The sequence below is a fragment of the Aotus nancymaae genome, unplaced genomic scaffold, assembly GCF_030222135.1.
Source record: "Aotus nancymaae isolate 86718 unplaced genomic scaffold, 86718_ANA_hifiasm-v0.15.2.pri h1tg000099l, whole genome shotgun sequence".
Lineage (NCBI taxonomy): Eukaryota > Metazoa > Chordata > Mammalia > Primates > Aotidae > Aotus > Aotus nancymaae.
In genome coordinates, this window is record NW_026988514.1 from 4,134,509 (window position 1) to 4,151,564 (window position 17,056).

A 17,056-nucleotide genomic window follows, 5' to 3' on the forward strand; every position below is an offset into this window, starting at 1 on the left:
CCAGAGCCAGAGTGTTCAAGGACAGGAGACACTGCCAGCCACGCAGGCAGGCAACAGTTGCCAAAAATGAAGAAAGTTCTTTACAGGAAAGTCATAAATCTTTATCTAAACATACACCTACCATATGACCCTGCAATTCCACTCCATTCATCCAAGAGAAGTAAAAACATACGTCCATCAAATGGCGTAGTGGGAACTGGAGGGATGATTCATAGAAGCCAAGAGCCTAGAGGCCCTTCAGCAGGTGGATGGACAGGCAGACTGTGGTCCAGCCACGCCACATATTCCTGCCCAGAAAAAGGGTGAACTATGGATACACGCAAACACCTGGATGGGTCACACACCCATGCAGTGCCACATACCCGTAAGTGCCAAGTGGAGCCTGGAAGAGAAGAGGTGAGATGTCTGGAGTCCCACACTGGGAAAACAGAACAGGAGAAGTCTTCTCTTGAAGTGCTCACTGCACATCAGGAACACAGCTCCCATGACAGCGACCTCGGGATGGTGTTTGGGGATGCATTTCTGGTGACAAAGAGGGTAAGAGACTATAACTCACAGCGGCGTCACAGGGCGAGGAGGGGCTGGATGCCCTGGGCCCGGATAAGCCCCCTCCCAATCCCATGTGGCATCCCATGTCTGGGCTATTCATGTAGGTGGCGGGGTCCACATTCTCACCCCAGAGGGGAATCTACGGACTGACTGAGCTCATGTCGGGAGAGGCAATGCAGCTCTGCCAGATCTAGTTTTCTCTGGAATACACACCTCTGGCCCTGGCCTTCCCAATAAGAACTATTTGCCCTTTGGTGGCTGCAGGGTGGCTCTGGTGATGCTCAGGCTGCAGAAAAGTGGGCACCCCTCTGCCGCAGGAGCAGATCCAGACTGGGAATCCCAAGGTGCTCCTCTGGGGCCTCCGAGATGTGCACACACCTTCAGTGGTCCAGAGACTGGAGGTAGGACAGGTCTGGGTTCCCCAAAGCCCCCACCACAAAGACCATATGTGCAGGAAAGAATGGGCTTTCCTGCTCCCGTCTGGTGGAGCCCATCCCTACAGGATCGTGTGGGGCCCAATCCCAGTTGGTCTCCCTGCTGCCAAAAGGAATTTGTGGGTCAGGCAATGATTGCGAGCAGAAACAGACTTAAATGCACTTAAAATGCCTCCCAGGTGGTCTCTGCAGCTGGGCACAGTTGTCTTAATGTTCCTGCTTGTCACAGGCACTTCTAGATGGAAAAACACATGGTCCGAGGTGGGATAACCGAGGAGGTGGGTGTAGGGCCAGCCTCAGCGGAGTGCAGCCTGGGCAGTTCTGGTGGGCCCTGCTCAGGGGTCTCACGCTTGGTTTAATGCTTTGTTGCTACAGTCTTGAAATTCTTTATAATTCTAGAACAAGCAGTCCACAAATGATGATGTAGCCAATCGTGGTGGGTCAGTGACAGGGGAGAGCTGACGAAGAGCTGCTGGTCAGACACCATTGGGCTGTGCAGCCTCTGTAGATCACTGGCTTCCTCTGGACCTCAGTTTCCCCAGCTTCTAACTGGGGAAGGCATGCTAGGGAGAGGAGGAATGGCCAGTGCAGGTGCAGCCAGGCATGCACCTCTACACAGGGGTGTATCATCATAAGCCTCTCATGGCAGACTAATAGCCATTGGGTGCAGATCCCTTCACTGCCCATTTCACAGATAAGAACACTGAGGCTGAGAGGTGAGAAGCCTGACCAAGTCAAACAGCTGAGCGTGCTGCGAGACTTTGTGTCTTGAGGGTTGGAATAATGGCTAAGGCAGTTGATGGTGGAAGTCCAGCGCCAACAGTTGTTAAGCCTGCCAGAAGGTCCAGGGCCCTGCTGACTGGCACCCATCTTGCTGCTGCCATTCTGCCTACCAGGGCCACCTGGTCTGTGGATCAAGGCCAGGTCAATGGGCTGAGACCCGTCTCTGGTAAGAGCCACCCCTGGCACCATGGGGAGGTCACCAGCAGGACTTGCAAAGCTTTTCCCATCCCATGCATTCAGGGCCCAAATGACATGTGGTGACAGAATCCTCCCCCACACCTAGAACACAGAAACAGAGATGGAGGCATGCCCACCCAAGACCCCATCTGCTTCCACCCTGCCCACCTCAGCAGGAAAGACTCGGCCCTCGTGTTTGACAGAGTGAAGCGCTAGACTGTTTCCAATGATCCACACTTGGCTGGGCTGTTTAATTTATTCATCTTTGGATGCAGAGCGGACCAGTCCTGAGTGCCCTCATTCCACACGTGTGTGTGCACACACCTTGGTCCACACACTCTGTCCAGGTGTGCACATTCTCAGGTCCAGTTGGGCCTGGAGCAGGCTCCTTTGCAGGCAGCACAAGGCCAAGCTTTATTCGTGGAGGGAGGTGGAGCAATGCTGGGGACAGGCCAGGGCTTGCTCCTGTCTCCTGCTCATTACACCTGCCTTTTCTGGGTCCTGCTGCCCAGCCAGCCCACGAAACAGTGTGTGCTCCACTCTAGGGCATACCCAAAGCATGCAGTCCCTTGGCGCTGGTGCAACCCACACCTGAGCCTGGCCATCAGCTTCCTGCAGCCCCAGCCTCAGCTCCTGTGCCCCAAGGGGTTGCCTCCTACCAGCCCTGAACCTGCACAGCAGCCCTAGCCTGGCATCCAGCTCCTTCCTCAGACTCTGACCCCAGCTGGGAAGGGGGTTTCTTCCCTAGTGCCCATTGCAGCCAAGGGTGACCCAAAGAGCTCTCCCCACCCCCCAGCCCTCTTTCATCACAGCTTTGTGCCTCTCATGTTACTGTTCTTGTCCCAGGGACCACGTGGGGCTGTCTCCTGGTCTGATGCAGACTGACACATGGCACACATGCATTCCTTTTCTCTCTCACACACTCTCTTGGATGCATATTACAAACCACAAGGGCACACACTGCTACACATTCGTTCTCCCAAAAACTGACACATTCCTACACAGCCAGTCCAGCTCTGACAAGCACATGTATTTGCTCATACTGGTGCACACCAACTTTCACACCCAAGCACACACATTTTCCTGCACCCTCGGTGCACACATACTAAGCTTGGCCTGGCTCTGTCTGCAGAGGTGGGGGGTCACCAGCTCTCCACAGGTTCCTGGCTGTGGCCCTTGGTCTCCCACTCCCCCAATGCCATCCACCCAGCAGCTCTGATGGGGCACTGTAGGTCACCCTCACCATGGCATGGTGACACTGCCAGAGAAACACAAATGAGGCTCCAAATGGTGAAAAACTTCCCTAGGACAGCAGCACAAGGGCAGCAATTTGAGACTTCCAAAAAAGGAAAGAATAACAACTGAACTGTGTGAATTAGAAGCAGCGCAGGGTGTGTGTGCAGAGCAGGCCGTTCATGCAGAACCCCACATGTGACACTAGCCCCATGCCTGCCCTTGATGGGTGGCAGACAATGGAGTTGACAGATTTATTATGGCCCAGCAGAATCTCCTTAAGAGACAATGTCCTTTGTAGGGACATGGATGAACCTGGAAACCATCATTCTCAGCAAACTGACACAAGAACACAAAATCAAACCGCATGTTCTCACTCATAGGTGGGTATTGAACAACGAGAACACATGGACACAGGGAAGGGGAGCACTACACACTAGGGTCTGTTGGGGGGAAAGAGGAGAGGGACAGCAGGGGGTGGGGAGTTGGGGAGAGATAGCATGGGGAGAAATGCCAGATACAGGTGAAGGGGAGGAAGGCAGCAAATCACACTGCCACTTATGCACCTATGCAACAATCTTGCATGTTCTTCACATGTACCCCAAAACCTAAAATGCAATTAAAAAAAAAGAAAAAAAGAAGACAATTTCCTAATGCAATCATCTTCCTAGGAATGGGAAACATGCCCCAAGGTTCTTCCCTGGGGGCTGGGGTGGAAAAGGTGGTCCCCACCACCCCAGGCCAGCTGTCCCTGTGGGGGTCCCTCCAACCCCACGCTGAACACTGTTATCCTCTCAGGATGTGACCTGTTACCCTGCCCCCCACCCATCGCTTCCCTCCCACTTCCCACTCATGTTTTCTCTTACTATAGTTAAATATTTGACATGTATAAAGCATACATTTCACAGAACGTTTATGCTGAACAAACACCCAGGAGCCTGTGGCCCTGCTAAACTGGACGACTGGCCTCACTGCTGCCCCTCCCACCTCCCCACCTGCCACTGCATCCCACCCCCACCAGCAGGAGGCTGCGCCCGGCTTTATTCTTGCCTTGTGTTTTGGCATCATTCATGGAAGGCACATTTTTGCTGGGTGGAGAGTCCCAAGTGGACAGCTATTTTCCTCCTTGCTTCCGTCTTTTGGCCTCACTGCTGCTGCTGAGGGCCCATGCTCAAGCCGCCCCTCCTGGGTATCTCATCTTCTCCCAGCTGCCCGCAGGACCTCCTCTGTCTTTGATGCTGTCTGGCATCGCTGTGATGCTACTGAGGCTGCTCACCTCGGCTGGTTTCCTCCTCTGCAGCCTGTCCTCTAGATGGTGGCAGCGGCTCACTGACTAGCCATATCAGGGCCTGGGGCTGTCAACCCAGTCTCTGTGCTGGTGTGCAGTGTGCTGATTAGCAGCCCGGACCTTGGCCTGGGGCCAGCTGGGCATCTCCATGCCTTGCTCCCTCCACTCCTTTGCCCCAGTCTGGCCCCTCCTCACCCCAAACTGCCCCCAACTCTTCCCCATCTCAACACGGCATGGCCCCGCCTCACTGCTCAAGTCACACACGTCAGTCCACAGAGCCCTGTCTCTTTCACCCTCCACCCCAGCTACCAAGTCCCCTACGCCAACACCATCCAACCCTGGACCACACGCTGGGCAGCACAGGCCACTCTGCACAGAGCAGCCAGGGTCCATCGGATCATGGCACCCTCTGTGGAGCCCTGTGTTAACTCCGCTGCTTGCAGAATAAAACATAGCTCCTCATCAGGGCTCCCAGGGATCCCTCTGGCCTCCAATTCACTTCCTCCTCACTCTTACAGGGTGCCCACCTTTCCATCACATCTGCTAACTCACTCTCTGTGAGCTGAGAGAATAAATGAATTCATGAAGCAATGAATGAATCAATTAATCAAAAAGTCAGTACAGTGGTTTCATAAACAGGAGTGTAAAAGGGCTGGGCATGTTTGGGAAATGGTCAGAATTTGGGGTGTGGAAGGGATTGGAGAATGGGAAGACACTGTGGCATGGTCTCGCAGGCACTGGAGCCACAGGCAGGCTGTCAGTGGCAGGACAGAGCTGTGTGGACGCCTTGTGCACACACAGAGTGCCCACGAGTGCACCAGTAGCCTTGTGGGGCCAGCCACTGTGCTCAGCAAACAAGCCTGAGGCTGAGAATAAAATCACTCCTCTTCAGCTCAGGAAATGATCTCTCGATGCCTGAGGAGCCCTGGGCACCGGAGCTGCCAGCTAGACTTGCCCGGTGGGGACCACCTGCAGCATGCTGCACAGACCTGGGTCCTGGCTCTGTCCCAGCTGGAGGCTGCTTTTGTCTGGGACTATAATCTAACTTTACTTTTAGGAAAAAAACATGGATCAAGTAAGGCTCTACCAGAAATAACAAATTTGGAGGTGTATATAAGGAGAGATCCCAGTTTTAAAAGTTATTTTAAATTGTAAACTACACATGGAATTTATCATCTTAAAATTTTGAAGTGTACAATTCAGTGGCATTAAGTGCGTTCACACTGTTTTGCAAACCATCTTTCAATAGCACTTTTTTATCCTGTAAAACTGAAATTGCACCCTAAGACAATTACTCCCCCTCTTCTCCTCCCCCAGTTCCTGGAACCCTCCATTCTACTGTCTCTACGAATGTGAAGACTGTAGGGACCTCATATAAGTAAAATCATACAGTGCTTGTCCTTTTAAGTGCCTGGCTGATCTCACTTAGCATAATGCCCTCGAGGTTCATCCATGCTGTAGTATGCGGCAGGATTTCATTTTTTTTTAAAGCCAAGTAATATTCTATTTTATGTCTGTATTATATTTGCTTACTTGGGTAACTTCCACTTTATGGTTACTGTGAATAATGCTGCTGAAAACGGGGATGTACAAATGTATCCTGCCTGCTTCCTGCTTCCTGCTTCCTTTCCTGTGTGTATTCAAAGTAGAGGTGCTGGAGCCGAAGGCAGCTCTAGGTTTAACCTCTGAGGAGCCTCTCTGCTGTTCTCCATGGCAGCTTCCCCATTTACCTTCCGGCAGTTCGCAAGGCATTCTCCACATCCTCACCAACACTGGTTCTTCTTCTTTTTTTTAATAGTAGACATCCTAATGGGTGTGAGGTGGTATCACACTGTGATTTTGATTTGTATTTCCCTAATGACTGGCAGTGCTGAGAATCTTTTCATGTGCTTCTTGGCCATCTGGAGAAACATCCACCCAAGCCCTGTGCTCACTTTTTTTTTTTTTTTTGAGACAGAGTCTCACTCTGTCACCCAGGCTGGAGTGCAGTGCTGCAATCTTGGTTCACTGAAACCTCCACCTCCTGAGTTCAAGCAATGCTCCTGCCTCAGCCTCCCAAGTAGCTGGGATTACAGGCACCCTCCATTACACCAGGCTAACTTTTTTGTATTTTCAGTAGAGACAAGGATTCACCATGTTGGCCAGGCTGCTTTTGAACTCCTGACCTCAAGTGATCTGCCTGCCTCGGCATTCCAGAGGATTACAGGTGTAAGCCACCACACCCGGCCCCCTGTGCTCATTTCGGAATCAGGTTTTTTTGTTGCTGTTGTTGAGTTTGAGGAGTTCTCTATAGATTCTGGATTAAATCTTATCAGATCTATGAATTACAAGTTTTTTCCCATTCCATGGACTGTGTTTTCACTCTTTCGATTGTGACCCTGGTTCACAGAAGTTTTACATTTTGATACAGCCCAATTCATCTGTCCTTTTTTGGCTATCTGTGCATTTGGTTCTTACAGGGGATCCCAGTTTTAAAGATGTGCACGCAGCTAAATCTTCAGCTAGAATCAAGGTCAGACAGAAGCATGAAGATTTTGGCCCCATCTGGCATCTCCTTGCTGTCCTGGCCACCTGCCTGGGGCAGGTACACACCTGGACATGGCCAGTTTCTGTTATGGTTCCCATTTCAGCTGCTGGCCACTCATAAGGCCACGGTATCCAGGCAAGGGAGCGCCCTGACTGGTTGGGGAGCACACCATCTCTAGGCGGGCGTGAGGGCTCACACAGACTGGGCCACTCATGCCAGCCCTCGGTGCCAGGGTCACGGGGGACAGGAGCCTGCAGAGGAGGAACCTCAGCTGCTGACGGGCACTGCTGCTGCATGTGCCTGGGCATGCAAAAAATGTTTTCATTTTAATTAATTTTAAAATCAAAAGGATGAACTAAATATAACAATAAGGAATAAATAAAGTGGTCTCGATTATATTTGTCTTACACCAACACTGTCGCATAATGCAATTTTGCTTTTGGATGTGGGAGGGGCCTGTGGCACACAATGTGGCCCTGGCTTGAGAGTCACCTGGTGGTGCCTGACCCCCAGGAGGATGAGGCTTAGCATGGAGCACGCAGCCCTGGGCAAGGCAGGGACCCATCCGAGGCCTCAGCATGGGGGGCAGTGCCTAGAGGCAGCCCAGTCTCATCTTAGTCGCCTTCTGACGCAGAGCCCTTCCCTTTGCCATGGCTCCTCCTCACATGAGCCCAAGTGCCAACCCAAGAGCCTCCTGGGCAGCCATCACGGGATGCTGGTTTCCATGTGACGACTAAGTGCACCCTGTCTGGTGTCCTGCTCTCTTCCTTAATTCCCTGTGTCTTCCCTGCATCGGGGGCAGCTCTCGTCACCTCTAGCTCAGGAGGTTCAGTGGTCTCTCAGCCTCATCCCTGCCCAGGGCAGCCACCACACACAGCTGTTCCCAGGTGTCTCTCCAAGCCCTTTGCCAGGCCTGGACCTGCTCACACAGTTTCCCCTTGCCCCATACACAGAGCCTGGTACGTGTGGCTGCCTGCATGCCCCCATCATCTGCCCCCATCATCAGCCGCTCACTCCAGGCCCTAATGCTCGCTCTGCTCAGCCTGGCCCAGGGCTCCCAGGTTCACAGCCACCCCTGTCCTCTCCACCTGCGGGAGTCCTGCCCACTGTCCTGAACAAGCTCCTGCCAAGCCCCAACCTTTGCCTCAAGTCCTTACCTTGCTGGCCTTTGGTGAAGACAGTGGTGGTGATGGTGATGCTGATGGTGGAGGTTATGATGGTGAAGGTGGTGATAGTGGTGGAGGTGATGGTGATGGTCATGGTGGTGGAAGCTATGGTGGTGGTGGAAGCAATGGTAATAGTGAAGGTGATGGTGGTGGTGGAGGTCATGATCGTGAAGGTGGGGATGGTGGTGATGGAGGCAATGGTGGTGGTAATGGTGGTGGTAGAGACAGTGGTAGTAGTGGAGGTGATAAGATAATTGACTGCACCCAGTCAATTATCTGTTATTTTTAGCGTCGGGGTTGAGGGTAAGCAAGAGGGCAGCCCCGGGTTCCCATGCTGCCAAGTCTCATCTCGTGGGTGGGGTGGGGGTCCCTTGGCACCTTCCCTCTCCTCCATCCTTCACAGGGTGGTTCCTGGGCAGCTCCTTCTTATGCACAAATGGTGACACCATGGCTTCCAGGAAGTTTGTGCTCAATGTGGCCTCAGTGTCCAGGTCTTCGAAGAATGTTCTCATGGTCCCCGAGGACAGTAGTCAATGCCCATGTGAGGAATCAGTCAAATCCACGCCCTCCTCACAAGAGACCTGAGGCTCAAGCACTGACAGTGATGAAGGTGCTTCTCTGCAGCCCTCGGTGCAGATGTGACAGCAAAGTCAGCTGTACAGTAAGACGGCCACCCAATTAGACAACAGGCAGAGGGCTCGAAAAGATGCTTCTCCAAAGAGACACGCAACTGGCCAGACTGAACAGGAAAAGATGCCCAGCACGCCATCACCAGGGAAAGGCGAACCAAAGCCACAACGAGCTAGCACTGTGCACCCGCTGCACGGCCAGAGTGAGATGTGAACCAGAGAATAACAGAGAACAATGCGAGGTGGTGAGGATGTGGATAGATTGCAACCCTTGGGAATGTAACACAATTCAACCACTGTGGAAAACAGTTTGGCAGCTCCTCAGAAAATAAAACAGAATTACCTAGTGATTTCATGTCCAGGTATGTACCCAAGAGAACTGAAAGCAGGGACTCAGGTATCTGCAACAGGAATGTCTCTGGCAGCATTTTTCATAATTGCCAAAGGGTGGAAAGCACCCATGTTTCTGTCCACAGATGAATGGGTGACGGCACACTATTTACCCCTCACAGGAAGGGGCTGACACATGCCACAGCCTAGAGGAACCCTGATGACCTTATGCTGAGTGACTGAAGCCAGACAACAGTCCATGCAGCTGAAATGTTCCAGGACAGGCCAAGCCGAAGAGACTGAACGCAGGCTGCGGGTTGCCTGGGGACAGGAAGCAGCTGTTTAATGGGTATGGGGTTTCCTTTTGGGGTGATGCAAATGTTTTGGAACTAAGGCAATACCTGTGCAATGCTGTGAATGTGCTAAATGCTACCAAGTGGTTCACTTATAAATGGTTAAATTTATGTTATATAAATTTCACCTCGATTAAAAAAGAGTAACCCATAATTATTTGCCACCTTGTTTCCCCCTCCCTCCCCCTCATCTGCTGGGCCCACCACCAGCCCCTGCTGTGTACTGCAGGACAAGGGTGGGAGAGCCGACAGGCAGGAGTGTGTGCAGGCGCACCCCTGCACGCCCCCATCCCCATGTCCTCTGCATTTCAAGCCTCCTGTGGTGAGACAGGCCACATGACAGGATCACGTGGAACACAAGCAAAGGGGATTACATGACAGTGGCCCCTCCAGGCCGCAAAACTCCTTAAGTCTCAGCCTCTTCGAAACTCTGTGTCCACCTATGCACACAGCTGGGCATATGGGCTAGGAGGTGTGGCCACCAATCCCAGGGCATCAGGGCCATGCCAGGGTGTGCCACAAGCAGGACACAGTGGACAGCGTTAAGCCCCGAGACTGGGACGTTCCTGTCATCAAGCACAGACTCACCTGCCCCTGCAGATACAGGGGGTGGCGAGGCTAGGGGAGCAAAGACAATCTGAGGCCTTCCTGGGTCATGAGTTTTCAGGGTGCTGTGTGGCGTCCTGTATGTGACCTGCCAGAGGAGTCTTCTGCAGAGATGAGCTGAGGGCTGCCCACTGGTGATGGGTCCCACAGCCAGGCTGGCCCCTCACGATGGCAGAGCAATGTGCCCATGTCACCAAGAGACTGTGAGCCCCGTTGTTTCCCTGGGTGAGGAGGGCTGGGCCTGGACCCCCGCTGGAGCTAAGTGTCAGGCTTCCCTGGGGTGGCAGACACCCTACAGGCAATGGTGGAGGAGCAGAAGGGGGAGCAGACCAGGAGGGAGCCCCTGGCCCCTGGCCCAGCACCAGCTGCCAGGTTTGTATCAGTTTCACTGCCAAGAAAAATGTGAAGAAGAAACTCAGTGAGCCCTCTCCCTCCCTCTGGAGCTGCCCCAGCTCGTGCTGCACCCCCAGCTCACCCACCCTCGGGTGCCAGCACCAGAGTGCACATCTCCCCCAGCATCTCCTCAGTCATTACTTAAATTCTTCTTATTTTTTTTTTTTAATTTCTCTCTTTTTATTTGACAGAGTCCCACTCTGTCATTCAGGCTGGAGTGCAGTGGCACAATCACTGCAACCTTGACCTCCCCAGGCTCAAGTGATCCTCCCAACTCAGCCTCCTGAGTGGCTGGGATTATAGGCACATGCCCCCACACCCAGCTAATTTTTGTATTTTTTGTAGAGATGAGGTCTCACTATGTTGCCCAAGCTAGTCTCAAACTCCTGAGTTCAAGCAATTCTCTCACCTTGGCCTCTCAAAGTGCTGAGATTACAAACATAAGCCACTGTGCCTGGTCAACAATTAAAAGTTTCTATAGAGGACAAAAAAAAAACAAACAAACCCCACAGCACCCCACCATCACCACCACACACATACACCATAAACAAAGCAAAAAACAAATACCACACTGGAAAAACAGATGGAAGTCTTAAATGAGGGCAATTTCCTTAACAAATACTAAGTTATAATCAATCCATAAGAAAATAAAATGGCACAGAAAGCAGAAGGAAATATAAGTGGTTTTAGGACACAAAAAGATGCTCAACTTGATGCAATTAGAGAAATGTAAATTAAAGCTACAAAATTCTATTTTCCACCTATCAGATTTGCAAAGATAAAAATACCTGACAATACTTCAGGTCAAAGAGGATGTGGAGAAACAGGGACTTTATATCCTGTAGTAGGAATGTAAACTGCCAGAGACATCAGACAGTAAAAATCACAAATGCATTTTACCTCTGACCCAGCAATCCCACAGATTAATTTTTCCCTATGGTCTCACTACCTACCACCCACATAAAATTCTGTATTACAGCAATGTTGCCAAAATACTGGAGCTGTCCTATCAATAGGGAAGTAATTACATTAACTATAAGACATTCACAGAACAGAATACTATGCAGCAATTAAAACGATTGAAGCAATTCTATCTGTTCTGAGGAGGAAAGTTCTCTAGGATAAATGAAGCAAAAAATGGAGAGCAGACCAATATTAGAGGTTCTTCCTATTAAAGCCAATCATTTAAGATGACTCAGATGCTTGCTATGCACAGAGCATGCCCAGAAGTGCAGGCTGGTGGGCTGGGAGGTTGGAGCCTGCGGAAGAGAAGGGAGGTAAGGAAGCCAGATTGTCAGTGTCCATCCTGGCTCCAGCAGTTCTAGTCATGTGACAGACAAATCTCAAACCTCTTGTTGCCTGTTTCCTGACTTGTAAAATGGCAGTAACAATGGTATCTACCTTCTGGGCTGTTGAGAGTTTAAGTTAGTCCACCCACATGAGGCCTTTAATATTGTGCTGGCACCAAGCCAGCACCTAGGATCAGCACCAGATAAGTACCCAGGGGCAGCACGTAGCCAGCACCCAGGATTGGCACTAGATGAATACCCAGGATCAGCACTGAGCCAACACCCAGTATTGGCACCAGATGAATACCCAGGGTCAGCACTGAGGCAACACCCAGTATCAGCACCAGATGAGCACCCAGGGTCAGCACTGAGCCAGTATCCAGGATCAGCCCCAGATGAGCACTCAGAGTCAGCACTGAGTCAGCACCCAGGATTAGCACCAGATGAATACCCAGGGTCAGCACTGAGCCAGCAGCCAGGGTCAGCATCCAGGGTGGGAAAATATTATTATTTTTATTTATTTATTTATTTTGAGACGGAGTTTCACTCTTGTTACCCAGGCTGGAGTGCAATGGCGCGATCTCGGCTCACCGCAACCTCCACCTCCTGGGTTCAGGCAATTCTCCTGCCTCAGCCTCCTGAGTAGCCGGGATTATAGGCATGCGCCACCATGCCCAGCTAATTTTTTCTATTTTTAGTAGAGACGGGGTTTCACCATGTTGACCAGGATGGTCTCGATCTCTTGACCTCGTGATCCACCCGCCCCGGCCTCCCAAAGTGCTGGGATTACAGGCAGGAAAGTATTATTTACATCATTACTAGTGTCCTCTTGGCCTCGGGAGCAAGAAACAATAGAAGAGAAAGAAGACTCTGTGTTTTCATCAAGTACCTTCTCATACCTTTTGTATTTCATACCCTGGGCATGTTTACCTATTCAAAAAGTAACCAAAATATTTTTAACAACGCAGTTACTTGGAAAAATGCTCATGGTAGAGGAAATAAGCTAGGACACAAAATTATACGTAAATACTTAAATGAAGGAAACCATCTATTTTAAAAGATGCCCAGGAGGAAAGACTGAAGGAATTACACGAGCACGCCCACAGTGTCGGGGGAAGAATGGTGCAGTACCTAGATCCTCATCCTGCAAACAAAACAGAGACAAAAACAAGTGAAGCCAGAATAACTTCATCCTGTTTTTCAAACATTCTGCAGCATGTTTACAAATACACACAGGGCTTCCTGTGTGCCAGGCATGGTACTAAACACTGCAGCCTGGCACTCTTGATCTCACAACAACAGAAGCAGGTTTTATTTTACAAATGAGGATTGGCAGGAGGGAGAGACTGCCTGGCTCCCTCAGCTGGCTGGAGCTGGCGCTTGAACCCACTCGTCCTCACACGAGTCAGTTTGGAGCCGGCCTCCCAGGGCCCCTCACCAGGGCGTGGAGGCGAGCAGGATCTCATGCAGTCCCTGCCCTGCGGTCAGAGCTTCAAGGGAAGCAGAATGTATTGGTAAGTAACACAGACAGAAGTGAGATGGTGGCTGTGGCAGGGGCCAGGAGGGGAAGGCGCTGGCTGGACAGTGAATGCCAGTCAGCTGGGGACTCAAGACAAACAACGAGTCAGGCAATGGTGGACAGCAATCAGTGCTCCACTGGTGGGGAGATGGGTGTGGCAAGAACCATGGAGTGGCTCTGGGGCGGAGGACGTGGAGTGGGAAGCAGAGCTGGAGGGGCCGGGCCCTCCTCGGTGGGTCAGGGGTTCTATGTTATCCCCAGAGGGCTGGAGACCCCAAAGGGTTTGGTGGGAAGGGGCTGAGAAGGTATCTCTGCCATGGGGCAGTCTGCAGATGCCAGGTGCCTGTCCCGGGGCTGTCTGGGTCAAGAGCCTTGAGAGGGGCCTCTTGAGAGCACACCGAGCTCAGCAACAGACTCCGCTTGGCTCTGGCCATGGTCCAAAGGTGGGGGCCAACTGGCCTCTTTGGGGAGAGTCCAGGAGGCCCTTGGCCCTCTGGAAGCCTCCGCACCCAGGCAGCCAGGGATGGATGAACATGCTTCTGTGGCCCTTTAATAGGCTTTTCATCCCCTCATGCCTCCCAGAGCCTCTCGCAGGGCCTCTCCAGCTGAGGGCCTCCCTCCCTTGGGGCACAGAACACAAAGGCGCTGTCCCGGGAGGACTCTGGCTGCCCTGACGAGGCACGTGGAGGAGGGGAGCTGGACCGTTGTGTCCCCATGTGAGCAGGGCCATGGCTGGGCCCTCTCCTCTGACCCAAGGGAAGCATGGGGTCTCCACAGTGTGAGCCTACAACCCCTGCCTGGTTTCACATCTTCCTCAGGAAGAAGCCAAGTGTCCCTTGCCAGGCTCTCCAGACAGCCCCCGACATCTACTGTGTGGTCCCTGACATTCCAGCCAGCCTTGGCCCTTCTTCCCTGGCCAAACGCCCTGTATCCTCCTGGAAAGTCTCCCTTCCTCTCACCAGGTCTTGACCATGCCACAAGGCATAGGACACGGGCACGGGGCCCATTCTGACTTGGCCTGTGCAAGTCAGCTCAGGCCAAGCTGACCTCCGCTGTCACCCCCTCGGGGTGCCTTCCTTACCACCCACCCTGGCACTGGCTGCCCTGGCCCAGCTGTGGTCCTCCAGGATATCCCGGGTGCTGCCCATGCCCACACACACCTGACCATGTTGCCTCACTTGATCTTCACAAAGATCCTGAGAGGTAAGAATAATTCCCTTCATTTACCTGATGAGGACCTTGGGGCACAAGGCCTGAGCACCTGGTCTGCAGTCACTCCACTGGCATGGGGCAGGGCCAGGCCACAGCCCCACCTTCCTGCAGAGTCACACTCCTGGCACCACACTATGGGCTTGTCTCACTGGTTCCTGACTACCTGTTCCAAGGGCTCCTCCCAACCTAGACAAGGTCCCTTGCTGGCAGGGCATCCGGAACCCAGGGCAGGCCAGTATCCACCACAGGGAGCCAGTGGGTGACAACAAATAAACACAGGACACGGTGAGCCCCATCCTCAGTGCGCTCAGACAACAACGGTAGCCTTTTCACTCACACCCAGCTGCCGGCAGGCAGAACTTTAATCATGGGCCTTCTTAGATTTACACAACGTTGTGAAATCCTCAAAGTGCTTTCACAACCCCCAGACCACATCTGTGACCTCCTCATAGCCATTTTACAGTTAAGGAAACCAAGGCCTTTAAGTCCGGGTACCCGGCAAGCTGGTGGGGGCTGGGCTTCATATCCAGTTCTGCGGGCTGGCTCTGCCCCAGGCACTGTGTGAGGTCCTGGGGGACAAAGGGGAATAAACCCTGAACCTGACTACAAAGTGCCTTGTATGGGGTGGAGGCTCCACTGGATTGGGGCTCCCACAAAGCATCCTTTATCTTCCTTCAAGAAGCAATTCCCACAAACCCCTGCCAACACATGTGACCACTGCAGCTGCCGCCCATAGCCCACAGTTGTTTCCAGTTTCAGTATCTCCTAAGCACCGTCAGAAAGCTGGAACAGTGGCTCTGGATTCAAATTCCCATCTTCCATGAGATCATCCTCACAGGGGCCTTATCCAAGCTCCTCACTACTCTGCTCAGACACAGAAAATGGCCTCCTATACCACCAGCTGACCGCTTCCTGAGTAATTTCTCAGGCTTCTCCTGACACCCATGCAAAGGTGCCCCATCTCAGCCAGGAGCCAGCACCGCCAGCTTCACCGCCCTTTCCTCCACTGCCTGGGCTTGAGGTCACCCAGCCACTGCCCAGTCATCATTCCACCTCCTCCCGCCTCCACACCAGCATGCTCTGTGGCACAAGGTAGTCACAGAACCCTTGAGCCTTGGGGCCCACACATGCCGGCCAGCTCATGGTATCCACAGAGATGCCAAATCCCAGTGGAGGAACTCAGGCCACGTGCTTCAGCTGCTCCCTCACTCCTCCCCTCTCCACTCACTGCCCAGGCGCTGAGCTGGGAGCCAGGCACACAGCTGGACCTGTCTGCCCAGTGCTACTCACCCTGCGCCCAACACGCGGCCCACACAAGTGCTCAGTGTGCAGGCCCATGAGTACTAGGTTCAAGGTGATGATACACCACACAGCATGAGGATGCAAGGCACCATCTGGGTCTTTCTGCTGCTCTGCCTTCCTGGGGGTCTCAGTCCCCTGCTCTCTGGAGGCAGTGTCCTCTCAGAAATGCCCACTCCCACACTAACCCTCATTTCTCACCCTCCTCCACTCTGACTTCTGAGACCCCCTCCATTGTGAAAACCAGGGTGGCTGGGCTCTGCCTCATATACTATGCCAGGACAGGCCCAACCAGAAAAAAAGGGCATCAGATGCCCTTCCCTGGAGAAAGGGGTACATTTGAGCGTGAGAAGAGTGGCCCCAGCCTCGAGTCCCAGAAGAATTAGGTCCAATACTCCCTGCTGCTATGGGACCCTGCACAAGTGCTCTAGCCTAAGTCCCACTGTCTCCCTCTGCCAACAGGGACAATGTCCCTCTCATCACCGGGCTGTCATCGGAATGAAACGCTGCTGACACAATACTGGCAGAAATGAAATCCCCTCTGTAAAGGGGACGGCAGTTGCTCTGGCTCCAACCATCCCTGGGAGAGAACGGGCCCCACTGAACTTCAGGGAAGGATCCTGGATGCAGAGCCTCTGATAGAGATGACGTCATCCCTGCACCCTGAAGCAGTATGGCAGCTCCAGCTGGGGCTGATTCCTTGGGGTTTGCTGCAGGGGAGGGCTCCTGGGAGCTGAGCAGCAGCTAACAAGCTCCCACTGTGTGCAGGACAGCTCCCTCCTCCCTGGATCAGGAGAAACCTGGAATCCTAGAGCCCCACACCCCCGGCAGGTGCGGTCTCAGGGATGACCCGGGTCAGCACCAGCCAATGCAGACAGTCTGTGGGCTGCCAGGATGGACCTGCAGATAGAGCGGGGGGTGTGGGGTAGGAAACCTATGGCCCAAAGTGTGAAGTCACCGTTCTTCACAAGGTTGTGGGATGACAGGGTTCTGATTTTCATTTTGTAGGGCCAGAGTGGGATGTGATTCTTCTCACTTGTCTTGTTTCCTTCATTGCTGATGTCCCCAAACCCCAGCACACACAATGCCAACCTCCCTGAGCAGCTGCTCCTGTCTGTCCACAGTGCTTTTTACAAGTGGCTTGGTTTCAAGTGGTTGAGCGTGTGGACAGGCGAGCATATGTTTCAGAACCTTGGCTGTGAGCAGTGACAGGGTCAACCTTCTTCTCCCTACTTCATAAAAGGAAACTGAGGCACAGCTCTACCACCT

The 17,056-nt window shown here is 52.7% G+C and overlaps 1 protein-coding gene and 1 pseudogene across 1 annotated transcript in view; both read right to left on the reverse strand.

The window, feature by feature from the left end:
• LOC105734317 (proto-oncogene tyrosine-protein kinase receptor Ret) overlaps positions 1-17,056 on the reverse strand; it is a 54,134-nt gene that overhangs the window by 27,017 nt on the left and 10,061 nt on the right. Inside the window, 1 exon segment of the mRNA XM_064370084.1 lies at positions 363-522. Within this exon segment, the coding sequence (XP_064226154.1) occupies positions 363-486 (124 nt within the window). The 5' untranslated portion in view covers positions 487-522.
• Positions 1-17,056, reverse strand: part of LOC135271964 (proto-oncogene tyrosine-protein kinase receptor Ret-like) — a 39,391-nt pseudogene that overhangs the window by 11,558 nt on the left and 10,777 nt on the right.